General features: G+C 42.8%; 1 protein-coding gene across 1 annotated transcript in view; it reads left to right on the top strand.

Moving 5' to 3' along the window:
• TNIP1 (TNFAIP3 interacting protein 1) overlaps nt 1–20823 on the top strand; it is a 56039-nt gene that overhangs the window by 26295 nt on the left and 8921 nt on the right. The window contains exons 6-13 of the mRNA XM_075274954.1: nt 6843–7037; nt 8087–8181; nt 10987–11110; nt 12961–13050; nt 13378–13443; nt 14759–14890; nt 15765–15893; nt 17079–17207. Coding sequence (XP_075131055.1) covers nt 6843–7037; nt 8087–8181; nt 10987–11110; nt 12961–13050; nt 13378–13443; nt 14759–14890; nt 15765–15893; nt 17079–17207 — 960 coding nt within the window. The remainder of the gene's footprint in view (nt 1–6842; nt 7038–8086; nt 8182–10986; nt 11111–12960; nt 13051–13377; nt 13444–14758; nt 14891–15764; nt 15894–17078; nt 17208–20823) is intronic.

Genomic DNA, 20823 nt, shown 5'->3' with positions numbered 1-20823 from the left:
TAATAAGAGAGCTCTCGTTTTGTGTGTACGGCTCCTCCTGTGCCTCCTTGGCAATAAAGTCCTATTTCCTTCCTTCTGTCTTCTACTTCTTAGGGTCCATTCACACGGAGAAAAATGGTGAGGAATTTGGTGTGGAATTTCAGCGCTGAAAAAAAAAAAAGGCTTCCATTGAGTTCCTTTTTCTCTTAGCAATGGGAGTCAGTGGGAGACTTTTTTTTCAGCACTGAAATTCCACACCAAATTCCTCACCATTTTCTTCCGTGTGAATGGCCTCTTACTTTTAGTAGTTTGGCAAGCTAGCAGTACAACTGCAGGATCAGACTACGCAGGGTTTGTTTGAAGTCTGTTACCATGGAAACCTGTGAGCCCCTTGTAGTGTTTAGGAGCCTTAAACACAAAACAGTCTCTCTGCATAGTTATAGCTTATTTGTTATCCTGAATGAATTGAAACATTACAAATACATATAGGGGATAATGGATAAATGCTACATTACTGGGGTCCGACTGCTGCAGAATGGGGGTCTGAAAGTGCTGTGTTACTCCTCCATATGAATGAAGCTGCAATGCAGTGCATAGGGGATAGGCCTGTGTTGTGTTTGTCATAGTCAGGTCATATTTTTCCCCATTGATGTCAATGGGGGAAAACCAAAGACATGTCAAAACTCCCTTTACTGACACTGAGTTTTCCATAGAGAGTTCTGAGAAGGAGTACGTCTTTAAGATGAAGTCATGTGTGTGCGAACTCGCAGCTTTTCCCATTGTATATTGCACTGCAGGTTCTTTTGACCTAATGTGTCGACCACGATGCAGCTCATATGAGATTACATGAACATTTTGTTCCCAAGTGGTTATTGTTTCCTTTTATTGCTCGCCGTTGCATTGTGTAAGTCAGCCATCCAGGCCACATTTCCTCGTTGTGCAATTTTGTAGTTTTTTTGCACTTGCATTTGGTCTGATTTGTGTCACTGACTCATAGTGATGGTTTGTAGTGTTGTAGTGAGTCAGTTTGATGTGGGGTGTTCTAACGTTAGGTGGTGCTGTAAGGCCAGGTATAGCAGGACGGTGAGTAATGCCGAGAACCTAATATAACAATAGCTTGGTCATCGAGGAATAAGTCGTGTGCATACAGACAAGATGAGCCAGCTAGAGTACACCTTGTATTTCTTGGCGCGGGTGACAAGCTGTTCAGTAACAATATAGTCTTGTATAGTGTATGTTTACTTGAATGGAGGGATTATAAATAGGTTCCTTGCAGGGTAGACATCCTATAATATTGGGACATCTGCTAGATCCTTCCCTGCTTTCAGTATAATAGGCATATTATGGCACGGCTACATGGTCTTACAGCATCCTCTGCTTGAATCTGACTATGGTCACATCTGTATGGAGATTGTAGATTTTCTGGACATGTGTGGCAGAATATAGAAGGAACATACTACTACAGGAGCTTATTCAGAATCACATCTGCGTAAGTGTTAGATTTCTATGATCTCTATTTGCGGTCATTGGATGGAAACACTCCTCGTGGAAACCTTATCTAGTGCTAGTACTTTGCACAGCTGAGAATTTGCTACACTTGCATCCAGTCTAGACAGCCGAACATACTACATATTCTAGATGGGACAGAGATTTGTATTGCTGATGTGTTTAGCACATATAAGGAAATGGATGATAAAAGGGCATTAAAAAGTGATCTTGTACCTTGGTGTCAGGTAAAGCTCCCATGCACATGACTGTTAGAGAGCCGTGTGATAAGGTCACGGGGTATGGCCCAAATCTAAAAGATCTAACTAAAACTGAACCATTGATGTATAGGGACTATTACAATAGGGAATGGTGTCCGATGCTAACGTCCGAGCAAAATCTTGCACGGACATTAGCATCGGACACTAGCTGTCGGACACCGACGCTAGTGTGAACCCTGCTTAAGGAGTTGTTTAAAATGCTGCCACCTGCAGGTAACATCGGGTAAATTTTTGTTGTCAACTGTTTTTATGACACTTTTCAATACATAACCATATATTTCACAATCTCCATATTGCTTGTGGTCTGAGACGTACAGGTCACTAAAGTGTTAAGCTATGATACTCAGGTAGTCCAGGTAGAAATGTCCAGGCATCTTCAAGGAGTCTGACTGGTTGTATAGGCGGGGGGGCATCTGGACGGACCAACAGAAAATCCACACTGTATGGCTCCATACACACAACCACAGATTTGGTCAGTGTGGAATACATTTATAATAGATGGTACACTGACCCATTCTTTTCTATGGCCCCATACTTATGTTTTTTCACGGGTCCATAGTGGGGATTTGGGGGGATGGTGTCTCACATAAAACTTAGGACAGGTCTGGGCTTATTCATTGAAGTGTATAGGTCCATATACTGAGCACAGATCCCATCCATGTCACCCCTATTCAATTTTTTACAGATCCATCCAACTGTCATATTTGGGTTATTAATGAAATATTTCCAACTTTCCACAAGGGGGTGCTGTATTCAGTTCAGTTCTGGATTTGGTTTCACAGATGTGTTTGTTTTTCTGTAACTGTTTCCTTCCAAGTCTTGTGTAATATAGTTCTAGGACTTGTGTTATTATTATTGTGTCTTACGTTTTTCCATCTGTTTGTCGGACCTTACATAACATGAGCTGACTTTCTGCCATCGACCTTTGTGATGTTATCTCAGTGGATTTTATTATTTAAAAATTCAATGAAAGAGGGTCGTACTGAGAGGAATAACTTTTTTTTATTTTTTAGACAAACCTACAAAGTGAAGGTTCATTGGTGCCATGACTGGGGGGAAGAGGTGAAATAAAGAATTTGGGAAGGGGGCGATCACATGATTCACTGGTTAGAGGTTCTAAGTCGTCATGGAAAGAGTCACATGATGTGAACTAATCATAAGGGAGAGGGGGTGACCTGACAAAACCGACCAGCAGTGGATATCTTGTGGACCCTCAGACGCTTTAGAGGTAGCTGAACGAGGGCGCTAAATGGAATATTTTTTTTGGGACTCACTACAGAGGGAGGGGATGTGTCTGTAATTCTTTTTAAATGAATTAAAAAGTCATCTCTCGTGACTTGTTTCTTTGCCTGTGTTCCCCATAACTTAACAATTCTGGAACATCTTTTTATTACAGCTCTGCTTTGTGTTGTTCCTCTGCTATTCCTCCTGGAAACAGAGGAATAAATCGGCAAGCATTTTGTCTATAGTAAGTGTCCCTACATAGACTGAAACAGATCGGTAGGATCTGGCTCTCTGCATAAAACCATATGCTTTGTCAGTGTGCTGGCCATGTTTGTAACTATTGTTTTCTTACGGCCCCATACACACAACCTTGTTTTAGCCCCGTGTTTGCATGGATTTCCATCCCATCCTCCAAAAAAGACATACTGATAGGGAAAAATGTACATTGTGAGCTCTATGTGGGGCTCACAATCTACATTTAAAAAAAAAAAACAACCACCTTGTTTTAGCATGAGTCCGTGTGGGGTGCTCATGAGCCCAGAGGCAAAACTCAGGACAGGTTTGGTTCTTGTCCGTTTTGCAATTCAGACTTTAGATTGTGTAAAAAACGCGCTACACTGACAAAAGAAGCTGTAACATCCCATTGCCAGTTTATTCGTACATTTCCAGGAGGAATAAGAGAGGAATTCCCCAATGCAGAGTTCAAGGACGAGATGTTCCAGAATTGCTATTTCATTGGGAATACAAGTATTTACTAGACCAGCCGCCATTTTTTCATCTGGTGTATTGTTGCGGCCCCCTCTCTGTCGGGGTATGGGTTTTTCCACAGTTTCGCAACTGTAAAGCGTGCAACTTTTTGTTTCTGTTCTGTATTTCTTATTTAATTTCTCATGGTTTATATCTCTCTCCAGAATATATCAGTCACAGAAACTTCTGACACTAAACAGTGATAGATTATTCACAGTTACTCATTTATAATCGCTCAGTGCCATAAATGTGATATGTTGGCCTATAAAATCATGGAAAAGGATTATCTAAACTTTTATCTAGTTAAAGTGATAGTCTATGTTAAAACAGCATAGCTTTGTTCTTCTGCAAACAACGCCACCCTTGTCATTAGGCTGTCTCTGGTATTGCAGCTCAACCCCATTAACTTTAAAGGATTTAACGGCAATTGAAGAATTAGACAGAGTTTTAACCTTGTCCGGTCATGTGAGATAATCTGTTCCCGTTGTGTCCAGCAGCCACTTATCTGCCTGTCCCCATTAAAATAAGCCTTTATTCTGTGTACATGTACTGTAAGGACAAGGAGGTAGGACACAAATGGTAGTCACAGTCACAAAGGATGGAATTATACCCATCATGTGTAACAGTAAAAGAAATACGTGCTAATATTAAAGAAAGTGCTTAGGTTACGTTCACATCTGTGTTGAAGAGAGACTGGTGCCGTGTCCGCCTGAAAATAAGGCAAGAAAAAAGTCCTGCACAGAAGATACTTTCCTTCACCGCTTTCAGTTTTAAACGGATGGACACCTGACAGACCCCCAGTATAGTCAATGGATGCTATTTTAGTGGTCCACCTGTCAGTTGTTCTGTTCCAACGACTGACCAGAGCAATGGAGATACAGCACTAGTGTAGATGCTGACTTCCTGCGGCCACCACTAGGTGGAGCATGGAAAGTTACTGCACACTGTGAGCCTTTATGCAGTGAGCCCCCTCTAGTGGAGGTTGCAGGTGGCCAGCAGTTAGTAATGTTATCAGAATTCAAGGACTTAATTATTGATGAACTTTCCTTAGGATAGATAATCAATATTAGATCGGTGTTGACCCAATTCCTGGCCCCCTGCCACACACTTGTACGTTAGTCTCACAGCCTTTCTGGAGCTCAGTAACATTCTAGTGAATGGGATTGAGCTGCAGCACCACACACAACCACTACACAATGTTTGGTGCTCACCAAATTGTACCTCCTTCAAACAGCTGATAGTGGGGTGATGGAAGTTGGATCCCACTAACTTAAAGAGGACCTTTCATCAGATCGGGCACATGCAGTTTTATATACTGCTGGAAAGCTGACAGTGCGCTGAATTCAGATTTCCCGATCTGTGCCCGGTGTAAGGCGCTATCGGTCCCGGTACCGTAGGGCTTTACAGTCAGAAGGGCGTTTATGACACTTAGCCAGGAACGCGGCGCCTATCGCGCTGTACTGTGGAGCGGGGAGGAACGCCCATAGACGAGCATTATCAGGAGAGGGAGGGGGCGTTCCTCCCGGCTCTCACAGTACAGCGCGATAGGCGCCGTGAGGCAGAAGGACGTTCCTAGCTAAGTGTCAGAAACGCCCTTCTGACTGTAAAGCCCTACGGTACCGGGACCGATAGCGCTTTACACCGGGCTCAGATCGGGAAAGCCGACAGTGCGCTGAATTCAGCACACTGGCAGCTTTCCAGCAGTATATAACACTGCATGTGCCCGATCTGATGAAAGGTCCTCATCTTAGATAGCTCATTGGTATTTAAAGGGATCCTATCATTTAAACACTTTTTTTTCTAGCCGACACGTCAGAATAGCCTTAAGAAAGGGTATTCTCCTACCTCTATCAGTTGCCTCCGGCCCACCGTTCGGTAGAAATCTTCATCAGCAACCGCCTCTTCTGAGTCTTTTTCCGGCTGGGGTCACACTCTGGCACCTGCGCAGTCAGCTCTGCCATCAGAACGCAGGCAAGAGCCGATTGCACAAGCCAGCCGGTGGCCGTTTTTTTTGTAGGCCGCTACACGCTCATACGCAGTACGCTCCTGTTCTCCATAGAACTACAGGAGCACGTAGTGGCCTACAAAAAAAAAATGGCCACCGGCTGGCCTGTGCACTCGGCTCTTGCCTGCGTCTCGATGGCAGAGCCGACTGCGCAGGCACCGGAGTGTGACCCCAGCCGGAAGAAGTCGCAAAAGAGGCAGTTGCTGATGAAGATGGAGGCGTCGCTGGAGAGCGTTATCTGTCAGCGTTGGGGATGCCCCCAGTGCTGTCTGAGTGCTGGGGCCCACCCCCCAGTGCTGCGAAGGAACTCATTTGCATACCGGTAAAAAACAGTATTTCTACCAAACGGCGGGGAGGAGGCGACTGATAGAGGTAGGAGCCTTTCTTAAGGCTATTCTGACGTGTCAGCTAGAAAAAAAAGTGTTTAAATGATAGGATCCTTTTAAGTCCCCAAAAAAACCCTCTTGTCTATATCAATGCAGGGGATTTGGAGCTCTAAAAATACAAAGGTTTCTGCAAAGATATATTGAGAAATAATTCAAAGCTAAATATTGAACCTTGAATAGGCCATCAGTATGAGTTTCTTGGGGTCCACACAGATCAGCTGATCTGGCAGCCTCCAGGCGTAGTAGAGGGTGGGGAGCCAAAGCAACTTTGATCTTATTCAAGTAATAGGAGCAGACCTGGAGTCTCCGGCACCACCGCTATAGAGTAGACCGGCTGCAGCTCTGATCTTTTTGTGTGTAATAGGAGAAGAGCTACCTCTGTTCCTTGTCCACTGTTGCTGCTTCTGGTACCTGGAGGTACCTGGAGGTTCAGCTGATCGGTGCAGGGTCCAGGTGTGGGACCACCACAGAACTCATACTGATGGCCTATCCTTTGAATAAGCCATCAGTATGGACTATATATTTGGGACTAGACAACCCCTTTAAAAGATGGATCAACTTGAAAAAGATTGTCCAGGGTTGTGCCTGGTATTGCAGCTCACCTACATTGATTTGAATGGTTTGGAGCTGCAATACCAGATCCAGCCTGTGACGAGGTGTGGAGCTGTATTTAATAGAAAGAAGCCATGTCTTTGTGACCCTGTACAAGCCCTCTGACCTGCTCCTTTTTTGCAGAATCCTGGATCCACTTCTCAGATAGACGATGACAATCTACACTATCACCTACAACGGATGGAGAACTCCCTCAGTATGTTTGCTGAGGAATCTGACCGGAACAGACTTCTCAATCACATGAGTCGCCTGGTCCTAGAGTTTAACCGGCTGGCAAATAAGGTGCACAAGAATGAGCAGCGGACGTCGGTATTACAGGTACAGGAGAGTGTGAGTTGTGGTTATTTCTGTGTCTGGGTGAAGTGTTCCAATGTCCTGTTCAGCTGGGTTAGAGGCACAGTGTACTGCTTATATATGTGGGAGCTTTTTTTGTGAACATTGTAGCACCCACTTCTTTTGTAAGTTTGTTACAGATACTCTTAGTCACCTGCCTTTCCATGTGTCTCACAGTTGTTTATACACTCTAACATGGCATCTCATGTCAGCAACTTTAGGGTATCTGCACACAGAAAGGATGCGTTGAAGATTTTCCACCTAGTAAAGTCCACAGCATGTCTCTAGCAGGAGTCTGACTTTCTCATTGACCAGCTGGTCTCAGCAGATAATGGAGCAGGAAGCAGACAGCGCCCTTCTCCATGTAGTGGCTGAACCAAGTGACTACAGGTGACTTCAAGTGAATGGGAGCCGGTCTGCAGTAACCTGGTTTGGCCACTACACAGAGAACAGCGCCATCTACTTCCTGCTCTATTCATTGCGTATCTGATGCTGAGAACAATGGCCGCTGATTCGCTTTTGATGACCTAGCCTTAGGATTGGTAATCACTATTTTTAGCCTGGCAAACCCCTTTAAGCAGTGGTTATTGAGGCGCAGTGTGGATGTGAATGTCTTCCCAGCGTATGGATGAGATTTGTGTACTGTAAATACTGCATTATTTTGCTCTTTGCCATTTTACAGGCAGTTAACCGGCCTCATATACGTCCAATCTAAACAGACCCCAAGAATACAATCTTACATGCAATTTTTGATGCAGTTTGAAGTGCAGATTTAATGCAGTTTTTTTTGCACCAAAGCCAGAAGTATGTCGAGCAGGAAGAAGCCCAAGTCCTTCCTTTATATTCCCCAATCCTTCTGAATCCACTCCTGGCTTTGGCTCAGAAAACTGCATTAAAAACTGTGTGATTCCAGCCTTATAGTGATCCATTGAATTTAGATATATCATAGCAGGCCCTCCCAAGGATTATTGTACCCATGTTGGTGAGTGTACTGTATAATGGAGAAGGTGTCTGATATTCTTATTCATGTACAGACCTTGTGTGAGCAGCTGAGGAAGGAGAATGAGGATCTACGAGCTAAACTGGAGGTGGACTGGAATCAGAGGAACCAGACGGAGCAAGACTTGAGGTGAGAGATGCGTCACGATTGTCTAATACACTGAGATTTCTCACGGTTTTACATATCATCCTATCAGTATGAAACCTGTATAATCAGAATATGATCCTGTAAAACGGGTTAGAAGTCATGTACAGAACTCAGTTTAGTAACCGGCCAAACGTTACATTCTGGAAGGAATAAGGAGATGGTGTTCTAAGTTACAAATACTGTAAAATAATAGAGTGTAATAGAAATTATCTTGTTGTGTTACCCTAAGGTGACCACTAGGGGGAAGCATGACATTGCAAAATGCTTCTGAAGCCTACACTGTGTTCCAAATTATTATGCAAATAATATTTTCACATACGGTATATGAATTGCAGTCATTGTAATTTTCCAGTCATCAACTATTAGAGTACAATTGAAAGGTTTTTGAACAAACTGCCTGGATGATGCTCCAGAGGTTCTCAATGGGGTTGAGGTCAGGGGAGCATGGGGGCCACACCATAAGGTTGTCCCCTTTCATGCCCATAGCAGCCAGAGATGCAGATGTGTTATTTGCAGCATGAGACATTGGTGCATTATTATGCATAAAAATGATCTTGCTGCGGACTGCACGGTTCTTCTTCTTAAACCATGGCAGGAAGTGCTGTTTGAGAAACTCCACATACTTTATGGAGTTCATCTTTACCTCTTCAGGGATTATTTATTTTTTTTTTAAATCAGCTAATTTTTATTAACAAATTTTTCTTAACATAAAATCAAACAATCGACAAAACAACAGCAACACAATAACAATTCAAAGTAAATATGGAGACACAATCCGACACATAAAGAGGGAGGGGGGGAAGTCCATTAGGACCCCCCGCTAAATCTCCCGAACCTCCTTTGATTTCCATGTAAAGAATAGCATTCAGGGGATCAAGGAAACAGAGAAAGTTGAAGTGAGAGATCTGTTCCTAATCAGAGAAGGGGAGGGAAGGCCAGGTGTGTCCAACCATGATCCCCAAATTTTTTCAAATTTAGTTTGGGCCTTTCTCTGTATATATACTCCCCTCTCCAGCCTAATAGTATTATTAACTCTAGATATCAATTCCACTAGAGAAGGAGGACTCGGGTCCAACCAATGATAAGCAATCAATTTTCTTGCCTGGTATAAAACCCTGGACAACCCTATAAAATCCGGGCTTTCCGTGTCCACACCCTCCCCCAAAAGACCTAGGAGGCAAACTAATAGTGATTACAGAAGTGCAATAGAATACACCCGGCCAAGCAAGGACAGTACCTGACTCCAGTAATTGGCTAACTCCCGACACTCCCACATCATATGCAGGAGATGTGCGGGTTCCATACTACAGCGGGGGCATTCCCTTCAGGGATTCTAAAGGAGCCGACAATCTCTCTCCCCATGATTCCAGCCCAAAACATTACTCCACCTCCTCCTTGTTGGCGCCGTAACCGTATTTGCATGAGGTGTCCATCAACCAGCCATCCTCCACTTCATCCATCTGGACCATCGAGCATTGCACAGCACTCATCGGTGAACAGAACAGTTTTGAAGTCAGTCTTGATGTATTGTTTGGCCCACTGGAGCTGTTTCTGCTTGTGTGCAGTGGATAGAGGAGGTCCACTGGATGGCTTACACACAGCTACAAACCATTGAAGGACCCTGCATCATGTTGCTCGGGGGACGTTGGAGGAACCAGCAGCTTCAAAAACGTGTCTGCTGCTATGACAAGGCATTTTTGCAGTTGCTCTTTTAACCTGACGTAATTGTCTGTTGGAAAGAGACCTTAATTTTCCCTTATAAGCACGCACACATGTGTGCTGTGAATCAGCTACATACTTCTTGATTGTGCGATGATCACGATGAAGTGTCTTGGCAATGTTGATTGTAGTCATTCCTTGACCTTAAGGGTGCATTCACACTGAGTAAACGCTAGCTTATTCTGAACGTAAAACACGTTCAGAATAAGCGGCGTCTAAAGCAGCTCCATTCATTTCTATGGGAGCGGGGATACGAGCGCTCCCCATAGAAATGAATGGGCTGCTTCTTTCACTCCGTGCAGTCCCATTGAAGTGAATGGGGAGTGCCGGCGTGTACGCTCCGGCATGAGCAGAGCTTGCCGTATACGCCGGCACTCCCCATTCACTTCAATGGGACTGCACGGAGTGAAAGAAGCAGCCCATTCATTTCTATGGGGAGCGCTCGTATCCCCGCTCCCATAGAAATGAATGGAGCTGCTTTAGACGCCGCTTATTCTGAACGTGTTTTACGTTCAGAATAAGCTAGCGTTTACTCAGTGTGAATGCACCCTAATACTCCACAATTTGTTTCTTCTCAACAGCCGACACACCTTTTTTCTTTCCCATTTTGGCAGAAAATGTAGGCTGCTTAATAATTTGGGACAGCCTTCTTAAGTAGTCTGGCCTTTAATTGGACACACCTGCCAAACTAATTAGCACAGGCGTCTGCAATAGCTTTCAGTGATATAAAGAGCCCTGACACACATCACCATCAATGAGTTTAACTGACAAACAAAGAAACTTCTTACCTTATCACTCCTAAACACTTTTTGCATAATAATGTGGAACACCGTGTAGTGTCTCTGTTTTTAGCCTCTAAGCACACAGCTGAAGTTAGTTGCCGCATATTATCGGATCCATTCCGTTCTATGGCCCCATACACACATACCAATTTGTGTGCTATCCATTTATTTTTTACTGACTCATACACTGCGTATTGGCAGATTTTGAAGCATTATGGGTAAATCTCAGTCCGTGCCTGGTCACATTCTAAACCTGCTTTTTTTTCTTTTTGGCTTATGTCTGAAGGTTTGAAAATCTGGAGTTGAAGAAGTTGCTTTTGGATAGAAGTAAGGCATCAGCAGCCTCAAATGGCAGTACTCCAGCAGCGGGGGAGAACGCAGCCGGCGTGGAGAACGAAACACCTCAGCAGGTAAGTAAACTTCATGATTCTGTCATGCTGTAATGAATCCTAGATGAAACCACTTTCTGCACTGACAGAAAAATCTCCCTTTATATACCCAGTGTAGTGTTATAGGATATTAGCTGGTTGCTATGGCTTCAGGAACCCCCAACAAGCAAATTTAAAGGGGTTATCCGGCTTCTAAAGATTAACTCCAAATACATTCACAGCAGTGCAAAATACTCTCTGTACTCTTAGTTTGTGCACCCTTTGGTTGGCTTCATTTTACTTGCTGCTCCTTGTATCTGTGGACAAACTACATTTCCCATGATTCATCTGCCTGTCCTCACTCTGTACCTCTCCCCTGTGCAAATTCCCTCTCTGCTACAGGGTTTATTTTGTGTCACAGTGTCTGTCTTGTCTCACTTCTTCAGTCCATGCAGCATCGATCTCCTCCACATATCTGACCCGGCAATAAATCATTCCCATGATTGGCTTCAGGGGGCAAAGAGGTCAGATGCTGCTCTGACGTTTTGTTTGCTGGCTAAACTGCTCCAGGGAGGGGTAGTGAGCATGAAAATAGAACATCACAACTGTAGTTAATGACCTCAAAATAAATCACATAAATGGTGCCAAAATGAAACGGGATGTGTATTAGGAAGTGTTTTGTATTGATGCATCTTATTATTTCACCCATATCTTTTAAAAATGGATAACTTCTTTAAGTGCTATGGAAGGCTGCACAGGACAAACATCACATCACATTATGATAAATGTCGGACAGGGTTTGGTCTGTTATAGCTAGAGTACTTGTGTTTGGTAGGTGAAAGAGGGTGGGGGTCCTGAGCCAGGGAATCTATTTGCTCTCCCGATTCCCCTTTTGTCATGTCCTTATATCCTAAGTGGTTGCATTACTTATCAAATTTCAGTCAGTCTTCAAATTACAAAAAAAAAATAGTTTTTTTTTTTTTTTTTTGAAGCTGTAATATCCCATCAAGCAGTTCTTTGTTATTGTATATCCCTGGTTCTATCTGCTGATAAATCTGCTCCAATAACAACTGGGACAGGACAAGTATAAAAGACTATTTATTATATGGGACGCATTCGGGAAATTCTAGACCACATCACATGGATTTCTATATAAATCTGACATAAAACCTTTGTTATATTGAAGTGCAGTTTTATCTGGGTGTAAAATGCAGAACAAGTGTTATCTGTTAATTCCATCCTGTGTGGATTTAGAAAATTTAAAGGGATTGTCCAGCCAGAATTAAAAAAATAAAAATAAATAAAAAAAAAAAACCAGAACAGAAGTGCTACATACATCTGCTTTCCTATTTTTATTTTTTATTTGGGCATCCTGCTATTTGGCCCATAAAATTGGTGGTCAGGGTCTTGGCACCCCATCTAGCACCTACTTTGACGATACCAAGACTGATTTAAATAGCAAATCCCTCTTCATTGGTTTCTTCAGGGCAAGTGGTATGGGGCAAAGTCAGGGAATTATTTCTCAGTTTCCTATACAGTGGGCAGAACTAAGGTGACTAAAGCACCAAATACGATATCCATCCATTACCGGCTATGGAGGCAGAGCAGGGACTGATCACTAGTCAGTACTGTTGAGCGAATAGTATTCGTTGAATACCTCGCTCCCATAGGAATGTGTGTAAGCCGATCACGAAGGAGTTAAGTGCAGTGAATATTTGACGGCCGCTTACACGCATTTCTATGGGAGCGAGGTATTCGACGAATACTATTCACTCAACACTACTAGTCAGTGACGCTTCAGACTTGGCAGATCATGGATTTGTTCCGCTTTTCTCTTTGTTCTGTTCCATAAAATACCTGCTTAATATTCGGATCTTCTCTTCTGATTCCAGGCAGCCAAATTACTGGAAAAACCTTCCAATAAAGACCACGTGGGGTCCCTGTTAAAGAAGGTGAAAATTCTAGAACATCAGAGAACGGAGGTGAATATTAAAAACATCACATACATGTATTTAAAAACTGCTGCATTGCATTCTGGGACAGTTCTCCTTACTACAGATTTCTGACTGGTATAGAGAAACTTTTCCCAAGTATTTATTCTCCCTCCATAGCATAGAGAGAGACCCCAATCGATTCTGAGAACAAGGGAATAGATTATGTCCATGGTGGATAGCCACTAAGCGGAATAGCTGGTAGTCTTACAGACTTGGCACGACTGTGTATTAGATGGTCACCCATTTATTTGGCCATCTGTAGGTTTTCAGCAGACGTTCTATATGACTTTGAGTTTTCTGTATCTTTCTCTGCAGCTCCTGGAGGTGAATAAGCAGTGGGATCAGCAATTCCGCTCGATGAAACATCAGTATGAAGAGAAGGTGAGTGTGTTATTTTATATACCTGGGGTCTCTGATAATATCTAATCATAAATTATAGATTTTTATTATAAATATTTTATGTATAACATCTTGTTAAAATGTAGCCTGCTTAAACATTTATGTTAAAGAAAATGTTTTTTGTTGGACATGTCTGATATGGGCACATATTATCAGAGGAGGAGCTGAGCAAATTGATATATGGTTTTGATTGAAATCCCTACACCCCTCAGAATTGAGGAGTCTTGTAGACTTAGTAGGACCCCCCGGACTCTTAAAGAGGACCTTTCCTGCCCTCACAGATTGGCGGTATTATATACCATTAGAAAGTGCACTGAATTCAGTGTACTGTAAGCTTGGCCAGTATGTGCCAAGGATATTGGTGCCATTAGTTTCAGCATTGATATCCGTCCACTCTTCCATAGCATTGTACTGTCATAGGGGCGTTCATCTAAGCTCAACGATGACCTGGGCGTGTACTGCCAAAGAGGACAGTGTGCTGAATTCAGTGCACTCTCCGCTATCTATTGGTATATAATACCGCCAACCTGCGAGGACATGAAAGATCTTTAAATACATAACATACAGGTTGTACTGAATGTGCTGTCATTCATGTATAGATAAAGCCATATAATTATACCCCCTAGTGTGACCGCATCCGGTGCTTAGTATAATCACGGACCATGAGGCTTCTGGTCTCAATACTTCATGGTAAAAACCTGTTTCTTCATAAGAAGGATCCTGCATATGGTTCAGTACAAAATGGTCTGTCGTCCTACATGACGTATCTTTCCTTGGAGCTGCTATTACCCATTTCAACTAGTATTACTCACTAACTGCCCATCAAGTGTTCACCAAAGGAGGATGTGCTCCTGCAAGCAGCGCTTTTCTTTTTTTTTTTTTTTTTTTAAATGTAGATTGTGAGCCCCACATAGAGCTCACAATGTACATTTTTCCCTATCAGTATGTCTTTTTTGGAATATGGGATGGAAATCCATGCAAACACGGGGGAACATACAAACTCCTTGCAGATGGTTTTTTGCCCTTGGTGGGATTTGAACACCAGGACCCAGCGCTGCAAGGCTGCAGTGCTAACCACTGAGCCACCGTGTGGCCCCAAGCAGCGCTTTTCTCTCCACATTTTTTTGCCCTTTTCGGGTGGAAACTGGGCGGTAACCAGATGGACCACAATGGAAACCCAAATGCAGATGTTAACCTAGCATGACACTTACAAGTTGCTCGATGTTGGATCTTGACATAGATGAATTCTCCTTCTCACTGACCCATGTTTAAAATGTCTCTATACTAATCCACACAGATCACATCTCTACGTCAGAAGATCTCACAAGCTGCCAAATATGAGACTGAACAGGAGGCCGAAAGAGATAGAAAGCAGAGAGACTTCGACCGCAAACTTCTTCTGGCCCGAGACAAAATCGAAGAAAAGGAGGTAACGCATCTGGTGTCTGAAGGGTGTGAACAGAGCTGCATACTGTCTTATATAGTCATACAAAAGCAAAGCAGTATATAGGACACTGTATACTGTAGTCCCTGCCAGTGTCAGCTTCACATTGAAGTTAGAGCCAAAAAGTTTTTAAAAACATGTATGATAAAGGACCTGTCCCTATTCCTGACTTCTCTATGTTAATAAGTATTAGAACTTCCCATAAATAACAATTCTGAAACTTCTTTTATTAGAATTGAACTGGCTGTTACCACTTGCAGGTGTGTCTGTACCCCGCCAGTCTCTGCCCAGTCAGTGCCGGGTGTAACAGATTGTAAGGACACACCCCTTTGACAAGGGGAATGGTAACATCCAGTTGTCAATGTATTCATAAATGTTCAGGTGGAATAACAGAGGACGGCAGGATGCAAAACTATGAGAAAAGATGCTTTAAAATTGCTATTTCATGGGGAATACAAGAATTCACTGAGATGTGTCAGCAGAGGCAACAGATTCTTATTAAAAGGGGTTTTGCCATTGTAATAAGTTGTGGTATATGGAGTGCTGGGACCCCCACCAGTTTTGCCCTCCCAGTAGCACTCCTGGCTGCTAAGTACAGCACAGCCCCAATTTCTTTCTCCATTGCTTGGACCCCCACCAATACTGACAGTGCAAGGGACTGTTTGTGATAAGAAAACCCCATAATAGTTTCAGGGTGATGTTTTGATGAGAACTTTGATGCATTTCTATGTATTTGTGCTTTTTGCCAGATCCAATCTTTTCTTAGGGACCTTATTTGGATCCAGATCACCAATGGTTTTGAGGCTGTGCCCTGAGGACCCTGTATCTCCTTTTAATGCCCCTTTTTATTACATTACAGTCACAAATTGAGAAAATGGAGTCTGAGATAAGGGATCTGAAGCAAAAGAACAAGTTCCTTCATGACCAGATCAACTCCACCAGCAGACAGCGGGAATACCAGGAGCGCGAGATCAGCCGACTGAATAAAGTAATTCTTAGCAGTTGTATTAAGGACATGTTATGTTGCTCACCTCTCCTCTGAAAAAGAAAAAAAAAAAAGTTCTCACCTTTAACCAGGTCTGACTTTATCCATGCACACCCCTTCCATTGTATGTGTGATTGCTTTTATATGGTCCTGACAAAGGTTGGGACTCCCCATTATGCACAGGACTGTATATCCTCCCTATGACTGGTGGTCAGATATCTAGTAGTTACACATCCCCATGTCCACAGCTGAATTATGAGCCGGTCACAACAGCCATTTCTTATTGGTAGATGTGAAGCTTCCTGATGGGACTTACTTCTGACTTGGGATGTTCTAGGCATGCGGGGAGTATTACAGACCGTTATCATTGGGGCTGCCCACAATTTCAGATATTCCGGGAGGGGACACAAATCTTACTATGCACAAACACTAGTCATCATCTGACAGTCACTCCATCTAGGCTATTTTTGGTCACATTCCTATGCAGGATCTTCGTATCCCTGTATAGCATAGATGACTCCTCTGCTGTGTTTCAGCAGCAGCTCTCGGCACTAACATTTCACCCATCACCTCTTTTTAGAGAACCTTATCTTTTTGCTGTAAATGGATTGGGTGGATGTTTCACAACAGAAGGAGACTTGTGTCTAGACGTTTTTTGACATGTGCAGTCTTTTGCCTACTACCAGGCCACATTAAACAAAGAATACAAGACTATTTCTTATCCGCTACATCTAGGGCAAAATCTCCCGTGGTCAACCTTATGCATATTTAACCCTTTGTAGGCTGTGAGATTGACCCATACCACCTGGAGGAAAGCTACTATCCTTTTATTATACGTGGCCATAAATTAGGGCTGAGCAATTTTACCAAAAAATACAATTTCTTTGCGGTGAATACGGAGATGCGCGCCTCACTTCGATAGGCACACTGGACAAGTGCTGTACTTCATCTATTTCCGGCGCTTCTATTAAAGTAAATGGGGGCTGGTGTGCGTCTGTGTTCACTGCATGATACGTTCACAATGGTGGTAAAGCACCTCCTGTTCCCAGGATCATTGGGAGTCTCACCTTCACCTCTTGGAAAGAGGATAAATATTTTTGATACTTTGAAAACTTTTTTTCTTGCATTTTAAACATTTTTTTCTTTTTTAAATAACTTATTTTTCAGTCTCTCCCTCTGTTTTCACAGGCATTAGAAGAAGCTCTGAAGCTGCAGGGGTCGGCTCCACGTTCTCCATCTTTCACCACCTCTGCAGAGGACATCGGGAACCTTCAGCGCCAAGAACTTATTACTCAGGTTGATCTGCTCAAACAACAGGTAATGTCTTCTTTGTCCTCCAAAAAACTGATGATAAATAAGATGCAATGAATCCAATGACTGTGCGCTAGAGTATCTTTTCAGTAATGGTACATTCACAATGTGTTTGCAATATGTATATTTAAAGTCTTATTCAACTTATTTTTTTATTACTTAATACTGCTGACAGTAAGGCCATATACACAAAACATCTAGCACACACCTCTGTAATGGCCTCCGTTGCAAATGGCAGCTGCTCCGTTTGTCTGTATAAAGGTCCCCAAGCTGTTTCGGTGAGAGGACAACAGCAGCCAGCAGTGACCTCTTCACAAATAGGCTGTGATGTGCTGTTTGTGAAGGGGTCACCACTGAGGGCTGTGATTGGCTACAGTGGTCATCTGACACAAACAGCTGGGGAACCTGTATACAGGCGAATGGAGCTATCACCAGCACTTGAACGAGAGGTCTGGGGAGAGGCGAGTTTCTGTTTGTGGCCCCAATAACAATCAGAGTCAGACAATCCCTTTTAAAGTATACAGTAGGAATCCACCCCCCAAAAATGTATAGCACGCATTGTTTTGTTTTTAATATGGAAATCTATGGACAACTATACAATGCCAGTTGTGAACACACCCTAAGATTTTAGAAGAGCAGTTAAGAAACCAAGGAATATGTTTAAAGAGAACATGGCGCAGGTCTAGGTTGGACTAGATTTTGGATAGTGTAAGCTGATCACTGCGGAGATCTGCTGATATTGGCCCCTTGGATTCCTCTGCCACCTATGAGATGGTTTGGAGCAACTAAACCAACAAAGTGCTATACAGATGGCGTTTAGGGTCCCCAATCCACAGCCGCCAATCTCCATAACTCAGTAATATCACCCCAGCAGGTGAGTCACATCAGCACCTGACCAATCTATATGTATGTGCCAATGTGGATTCCTGGGTTTAGGATGGGGGGGGGGGGCTGTCATATACTCAGGTTTGGTACTCTAAACCCCAAATGTATACCAATATGCTGACTGCTTATAGGACCCAAACCACCTGGCAGGTTCCATTTAGAGTGAATGTCCCCCTTTCAACCCCAGTTCCTAATATCCCTTTTGTGGTGGTTGCAGACAGAACTGTATCATTTATAGTAGTTTACCACCACCAAAATCGCTTTTCTGTATGAGAAAAACAGAACTCCATCTGTTCTCTAGTTATCTTAAAGGGGATGTGCAGGATTATTAAAACATGGCTATGTCTGAAAACTGGATCAGTTCTGGACTCAGATGTTGTCTGGTATTGTGGTCCTATCTAATTCACTTCAGTAGAGCTGAGCTGCAATACCAGACACAATCTGTGGGGAGCAGACTCTCATTTATTACATCTTTGTATTTCCTCCACTGTGTTTAATATAATGTCCTGGCACGAGGTTATGGAAGGTTCTCTTGTATGTATGATGCAAGCAATTTCTGGGGATGAATCTGCTGGCAGGCGGACATGCCATCTGCTTCACTAGTAATAATTCCCATCCTGACAAGCAAATTTATCATGTACATCCTGTTTAGTAGTCAATGATCTGATTATTTTGGGGTCCCATCTGAATGATCTATTTATTTCTATGAATCTGATGTGACGACTGTATTTTATCTTTTAATTCTGGCTGTATGAAGGAAAAAAAAGACTCTGTATCCTTTTGAAAGAGCGAACGTCTTATTTTCCATAAACCATTGCAGTTTTAGGCTATGTTCACACTACAGTTATTAATATCTGTTACTGTCATCCGTCGTAGGACATTAACTGTAGCAACGTAACGAATACGGTTAAGGCCCCTTCACCTGTGTCCACTCCCATTGACTCTAATGTATGATGCTACCTTCTGTCCTGTTTGTTTATTTTGTGACAGAAGAAAAATTTCTGCTTGCATGACTTTCTCTTCTGTCAGAAAAACAAACAAAAAAAAACCGGATGGAATGTTTTTACATTGGGGTGAATGCAGACAGAGTGGGCTTCGTCTGTATCTGCCATTTAATGTCCATGGCTCTCATTCTGTAATGGACATTAGCTAACAGTAGTGTGAACCCTGCCTTACCCATTAAATGAAGGGACTGCAGCACCATACACAGCCCAAGGACATGAGTGGCGCCATTTTATAGGGGAAAAGGCCCTTATTAGAACTCTACTGTTTGAGATAGGATTGTGTAACTATAGTTAGACACAAGTACTCTCCGTTGTATGCCAAAGACATGTTTTGTGTATCTATGACTTTCTGATGAATCAGTGAGAGGTGCAGTACCATTCTTGGCCACTGCTCTATGTACGGAGCTGTGCTGGTTCTCTAGCGCCTTGGCCCATAAAAGCCCTTTAATCCTGTTATCAAGCACTTTACCAGGGTGTTTGCTTTCTTTATGAAAGTAATAGAAGGATAATCCCCTGGTCTAGAAAGCACAGGAAGGTCTCATTGTTGGACACACCGTCGATGAACCTTTAGATTACATGTACAATACATCATTAACCTCTCGTGAAATCCCTTGTACATTATATTCCACTGGGAAGTGATGCTTTGTGTTATCTTTCCCTTTGTTATGACTTGTGTTATCTTAATCGCATGGATTTTTTTTCCCGGTAATTTCAGATTTGTAGATATGAATGGCTCGTATCATTTACCTTAGTGTAGATGTATCCTGTATGGTCATAATCTAAGGCCTTGTATATCTCTGGAGTTTACCTTAATCCTCTTGTTGAATGAGTGGTCCAGTATTTTAAGTCTCCGGGGTTACAAGATATATTGGTTCCTGAATCTGTAGACAAAAACATCCTTCATTCGGGGCCAGAATATTCTAATGACTGTACAATTGGATCATACTTTGTTGTTTTCTACACCATGCTCTCTCCATTAAAGCCTGTAGGAATAAGGAGACAACCAGTGCACTAACTTGACACTTCTTATGTCTCCCGTTAAGTCATTGTACATGCAGGTACACCCGGCCTTCTGATCAGCAGTCATACCACCGCTATGGAGATTTATAATGTGTCCCTCCAACTATAAACATATTTCATTTTTATGGTCCAAAATTTTTTACTATTGCAAAATCTTTATAGAGTTTCAAGCAAGCAGCCATAGAGTTAAAGGGAATGTGTTGTTTAAACCAGTTTTTAAGTTTAAACGTATTTTTTACGAATTTTGGTGTTTTTAATTTTCTAAATGAATGTCTATATTTAAAAAAGAAAAGAAAAAAAAATCCTGAAAATCTTAGCCAGTTTGACAATCTTCACAACTGGGCAATATGGTAGCGGGGGCCCATTTTGGACAGTGTGCCAGTCCTACATTTGCTGTCCAGGGGAGCGGGTACGACACCAATGAGTTGAAGCCAGTGATGAGTAGGTAGCCGTCCGCTCCCTGGGTCACCACTCAGCAGCTGTCTTTGCTTCTGGTGTCCGGGGAGCAGGAGGCGCCATGTACTGATGTCACGTACATCACACCTGTTACTCCTTAAAGACTCCGGGACCAGGTGGAATGAACGGGGAAAGGTGAGTATTAAGGTTTGTTTTTTTACTTTGATTATATACAGGGGGGGGGACATTAGAATTCGAGGGGGCATTAGAATTTGTTCAGGTCAGGTATTTCTGGGTGGCAGTGATGGGGGGAGGGG

The sequence above is a fragment of the Leptodactylus fuscus genome, chromosome 5, assembly GCF_031893055.1.
Source record: "Leptodactylus fuscus isolate aLepFus1 chromosome 5, aLepFus1.hap2, whole genome shotgun sequence".
Classification (NCBI taxonomy): Eukaryota; Metazoa; Chordata; class Amphibia; order Anura; family Leptodactylidae; genus Leptodactylus; species Leptodactylus fuscus.
The sequence above is the reverse complement of the archived record's forward strand: the minus strand, read 5'-3'. Positions and strand labels throughout refer to the sequence as shown.